A 5,698-nucleotide genomic window follows, 5' to 3' on the forward strand; every position below is an offset into this window, starting at 1 on the left:
GCTATGGCTATTGGAAAAAGAGTTGGAAGTTGCTGTGGGAGAGTCAACCACTTGGTAAGTTTCACGTCTTTTTGTGGAGAGTATATATGTGGGCTTTGCCCATTGGATCTAAACTGTTACAAAAGAACTTCAGTAGTGGATGTTGTCCCAGGTGTAAAACTACGTTGGAAGATGGTAAATATGCATTTTGGGATTGCCTAGCCATTAGAGGTGCATGGGGAAAAATTGGAAAGTGGGTTGAGCAATGCTTAGGAATTCAGGTTCATTGGGGTGATTAGATCCTTGGGAAATGGGATTTCAATGATGAAGTTGCAGAAATACTGTTAACAATATTATCAGAGCATGTTGTTTGTGGGAAATCTGGATCACTACGAATGCTGTTGTATTCCAGAATGGATCTCTTGTTGGACTTGATGTGTTAGATGTAATGCATAAATGTGTGTGTATGTGCTAGTTTGTAACTCGTGTGAATAAGCTGGAAAAAGAGGGGATGGGTCAGGTAATGCAGAAACTTTAGATGAGCATCACTTGATTTATGTATCTACTTGGGGGAATCTTCAAGCATACTAGGGTAACCTAACCCATGATTCTTATCTTGCAGGTTAGTACTGCTGAGGGTTGGAAGACCAAGCTGCCCAGATTTGGACCCAAAACTAGAAGATGGTACCTTAAAGAGAAACAAGTGGATTATAACTTTGTTACTTTCATAGAAAATCATGTGAGAACCAAACCTACAGAAAAAATCTGGTCCAAAAGGGAGACATATTGAAAAAACAAACCCCTAGAAGGTGTACCATTGAGGCTATGAGGAGGCTTGCATCATGCTTGGTTATTAGATCTCTTGGGAGGAGTCTAGTTTTCTTTTGGATGATTGTATAATTTATTAAATGAAGTGAAATGTGATAAGCAGTGGGTCAGTCTAAAGTAGTTTTGGATGTAAAAGGCATAGTTGTGTACTTAGCTTTAAGTTAATATATATACTTACTATTGATAGAAAAAAGATTATTAAATGAAACGAAATGTGATAAGTAGTGGGTCAGTCTAAAGTAGTTTTGGATGTAAAAGGCATAGTTGTGTACTCAGCTTTAAGTTAATATATATACTTACTATCGATGGAAAAAAGACTTTAAAAAAAAGGCTGACTAAACTTTAAAGCCCTATGCTCAAGCCCTTAAAAAGGCCTTAACGAAAGGCACCTCCCTTCTACTCGCCAAATTTTTTTAAAAAAAAGAAAGGCCCATCTGCTTGCTTTAGGAGGCTCTCGTCTCTCTTGTTGATGGTGTAGACTTGCTGAGGGTCGATGTGGCAGGCCCCCCGTGTCGGTGCCCCGTAGTTACACCAACAGAGGAGGGGACGGGAAGTGGCCTACGGCAATCTTTGGGAGGTGGCCTCCTAGGGGGACCTTAGGAATATATGCATTAGTTAAGTGTGATTATGAGGATTGGATTTAGGGAAACGCAAAATTAATGAGCTGATTTTGAGGATTGATTTTAGGCACTAAGCAGTGCCATTTGAGCTTTGGAGACAGAGAAACGTCCAGCCCCACGCCCACCCGTGGTTTTTTTTTTTGGGGGTCTAAAAACCGGCCAATTGAGTACGCGAATCGTGTAGGATCCAGAATTTGTTGCTATAAGAGGACTGTGGACTTTAACAAATAAAAAAAAAGTTCTGTGCATGTGGCCGGCCGCGCCATCCTTTTCGAGGCTTTTTACGCCCCCGGGTCACGCCGGCCAACCCTTGTGGCCTCCGGTATTCTGCCCCTCGATTCTGACATCCCTCTGATTCTCTTCCCTCTCACTCAAATCTACATTACCCTTGCTTATTAGGACTCCATTACTAAGCTTGTTTAGATTATCTATGTAATCGTTAGTATTAAGCCTTCATCTGCTGCTCGGCGATGCATCATCTATCTTGCAGGTATGTCTTATTATTTGCTATTGTTGACAATATTTGTGATATTGGAATAGTAGAAGAAGAAATTGTGCTGGTGTGTCTACTCGCTCCTCTGCCTGCATACCTCTCTAATCACCTGTGACTAGAGGACATGGATGACCCCATAGACGTTGAAACACTACTTTGGCCAGAAGAAGCTGCATCACCCTACCCACCTTCTCTGGCTTGGGAGAATCAGACCCACATGAGCCTTTGCAAATCAACCACTAATACACCTAAGCATTCATTCGGGGGCACAAAGCAGGCGCAAGCATGGTTTGATGTGAGGGTTTTCTATGTGAGGGTAAGCTCATGCCTTCCAGATGAAGCTCCTGACTCTCTGCTAATAGTGTACCCTCAGAGGGACACTTCTACAGAGCTAGAAGTGAATGGGGGTAGGATATCTGCTTCAGAGAGGGCTTGTTTAACCATGAGAAGGGATAGGGTGGACACAGGTGCAGCTGAGGCAACCTATGTGAGCACAAATAATCTCAGAGCGACAGGAGATTTGCCATTTGAGATCTATGATAAAGATGAGCTTATTCTACACGGGAAGCTGGCAAAGACAGGTTCTTCAACAGATGATAATATGTTGATTGAAGGCTACATTTCTGTGGCTTCTTCTCCCATGAGCAATGAAGCAGGGTGGAGTATGGATTGCACTTGTGGGATAATGTCGTGCTCCTGCTCTTTCTTGAAGGGCAGGATGGACTTCTCTACTGTCAACCCCACAATGGAGGTATATGTCGCTGGTAGGAGCTGTGGCCTTCCTCTTGTACTCACTACAACTGTGCAGCTAAGTGTGAGAAGGAAGAGCTTGAGGTACTGTTCATTGGATGCTATTCCAGAGTTCGAGGAATCTCAACCAAACCAGGTGGTTGCAGGACAGGTAAATATATAAACACATTGCCGTTTGCCTTCATTAATTTTTCTCAGTAGAGTTGTGTCATCGTACAAGATGCTTAGCATTTGTGGTGACTGCTTTGAACTATATATGCCCCTTTCCCCCTTCTATTTAATTACATTACCATGCATCTCTCAGATTGCTGATGATGAAGCCTATGCAAACATGGCTAAGATTGCTGATGATGAAGCCTATGCAAACATGGCTAGGCATCCGTTAGGAATGGTCTTATCAAGCAGCTTCTACATGCCACTGGAGGGTGGATGCATAGGAGAAGGGGAAGAAGGAGAGCTGTCTTGGTTCAATGCAGGGGTAAGGGTTGGTGTTGGGATAGGGTTAGGGTTGTGCCTTGGAGTTGGTATTGGTGTGGGATTGCTGGTGAGACCATTCAAGAAAAGGCTCCTTTGAAGGCTTCTTTTGGAACAGAGGCGGTGGGCTTCATTTTTGCAGTTGTGTTTAAGGTGTGGAAGATATAGACATTATGGAATAAACTAACCCCTCTATGGAGCCTGCTAACTTAGTAGGGTCAGATGTAAGCTATATACAATGCGCCTGAATCAAAAGTTATTATGTCAAGGTTTCACCCCTCAAAAAGAAGGCAGGTTATTCCATGCTAGTTCACATATATTGGGAGATATCTGCACAATATTTTGTGTACTCAAACGCACAATATGATATCCATGTCAGTACTTGTATTTTTTTTGAGTTTGTCGCTTGAGCTTCTTATAGAGGGAAAGAGTCTTGCATTAGTGTGCACTGTGTACAAGCTTTACAAAGAAGAGAGCAGATACAGACACAGGTTTTAACTTCTAAGTCTCCCTTTTCTTAATAATTATGTATTTAATTAAAGAAAACATGTAACTTAAATCTACTTGGGGAGTTAAGGGAGAAGTATGGTTTGTTGTTTCCATGGGTAAAGCCTCACTACTCGGCCCTCCTCAACTTTGAAGTTTGTTTGCACCGGTTCTAGAACGACAACGGTAGGTTTGACGTGGCAATGGGGAGGCCTTGGATGCCAGTTTGTTGTTTTTGGTTTAGCTCAACCCCCAAATTAGAGAATTATATATATATATATATATATATATATAAAATTTCCAGAACCCGTGTGTGAACATAGTCCCTCATGTATTATATCATTTTGGTTTAGCCGAACCCCCAAATTAGAGAATTATATATATATATATATATAATTTCCAGAACCCGTGTGTGAACATAGTCCCTCATGTATTATATCATTTTTTAATAGAGAACTATATATATATATATAATTTCCAGAACCCTTAGTGTGAACATAGTCGCTCATGTTCACACTAAGGGTTAACATGAGGGACTATGTTCACACAAGGGTTCTGGAAATTATTTTTAGTGAGCCTTATATCAATCCTTTAAACATCAATTGAAGAGGAAATTGTAATCGGAACCTTGGTTGACACTTAATGTTTTTCTCATAGTTTACCGACTTACCATCATGCTAACGACATGACGACTTCATGACGACATAGATTCATCTCTATTGCCTCATCACATTTCTTTAAGTTGAAAAGTATGGCATTGCCCAATTAATTGGTTATATCCTAGTGTCTCCTTCCCCCCAAAAAAAACAAAAGAAAACAAAACTCCCCTTAACAAAAATGTGGGGCTACCATGAGGAATGGTTTTTAAATTTCCAAGGTGCTCTCTTTTTAGTCCTAGTTTTAATTCTTAGAAAAAAATCAATGTAATATTCAAAAACGTGTGTTTGAGACTAATGGTATGAGACGCCACTCATCCACATCCAAAGGCCTCATCCACATCGGAAGGCAACCATGGCCCTGTTCCCCCTTACACCCAACTACCCCTTAACGATGAATCCTATCTCCCGTCTACAACCAACTACCTCTCATGGAGGAATAATAGCACAAGAAGAGATTAACAAACTTATTGGTGCGGGGATTCATTTATAGAATTGAGCACATTGATTGTGTCACCCATTATCATTGTGCTAAAGAAAAATGCAAACCTGCATGTGTGTGGACTTGAAAAAAGTCAATGCCGCCATACGAAAAGATCATTATCCATTTTTGTATAGTGGACATGCTTTAGAGAGAGTTACCGGTGAGGAAGCTTATAGCTTCTTAGACGGTTTCTCTAGATATGACCAAGTGTCCATCACACCCGAAGATCAGCACAAGATCACATTCATCACTATGGGTGGCACATTCCTATCGGGTTATGCCTTTTGGAATAACCAATGTTCCCATAACATTTTAAGGACTTACATACACAACTTTTAAGGATTATCATTGACAATTTGTATGCTCATTTCAAGTAGGAATACCACCTAGTTTGCTTAAGAAAGATATTTCTAAGGTGTCTATTGTATTGAATATCCTTAAACTCATTTAAATGCTGATTTTGGGTGAAGTATGGGATTATATTAAGACACATTGTGTCTAAAAATGGTATCTCCATGGATGAAAGTAAAATCAAATTGATTTTGGAATTATCTCCTCCTGGGAGTACAGAGATTCATGGGACATGTCAGGTACTACTATCGAAGGTTCATTGTATTCTATGTAGAGATTATGAAAAGATGCAGGGGGGAAGAGAGCTTGAGCTCTTGCAAGCACACACACACTCACAAAACCCTAATAGAGCACACACAAGGTGAGAGGCTGAAAATCTTCTTCTTCTTAACTCAACACTCAACACACCATATACAAGATAAGAGTACACACACTATGAAAGGTACTCAACCAAATACATACAAGGGTTGAAAATCTTCTTCTTTTTCACTCAACACACCATATACAAGATAAGAGTACACACACTATGAAAGGTACTCAACCAAATACATACAAGGGTTCTCTATAGTGTGAACCC

At 40.6% G+C, this 5,698-nt stretch overlaps 1 protein-coding gene across 1 annotated transcript; it reads left to right on the forward strand.

Annotated features, from left to right (window-relative positions):
* Positions 1 to 1,713: 1,713 nt before the first annotated feature.
* On the forward strand, positions 1,714 to 3,644 carry LOC147641079 (uncharacterized protein At1g01500-like). The gene is made up of 2 exons (XM_086809773.1): positions 1,714 to 2,821; positions 2,975 to 3,644. The coding sequence occupies exons 1-2, from the start codon at positions 2,045 to 2,047 to the stop codon at positions 3,242 to 3,244; spliced, it is 1,047 nt and encodes a 348-aa protein (XP_086665899.1). The 5' UTR covers positions 1,714 to 2,044; the 3' UTR covers positions 3,245 to 3,644.
* Positions 3,645 to 5,698: the final 2,054 nt, after the last annotated feature.

This window comes from Cibotium barometz, chromosome 2 (assembly GCF_041138505.1).
Source record: "Cibotium barometz isolate CiBa-2024 chromosome 2, ASM4113850v1, whole genome shotgun sequence".
Taxonomy (NCBI): domain Eukaryota; kingdom Viridiplantae; phylum Streptophyta; class Polypodiopsida; order Cyatheales; family Cibotiaceae; genus Cibotium; species Cibotium barometz.

What these genes read in the sequence shown, in the direction of transcription:
- LOC147641079 (XM_086809773.1), top strand. Translation starts at nt 2,045, where the DNA reads ATGGATGACCCCATAGACGTTGAAACACTACTTTGGCCAGAAGAAGCT. An exon ending in ACCAGGTGGTTGCAGGACAG is followed by an intron (nt 2,822 to 2,974) that starts GTAAATATATAA and finishes TGCATCTCTCAG; the next exon opens with ATTGCTGATGATGAAGCCTA.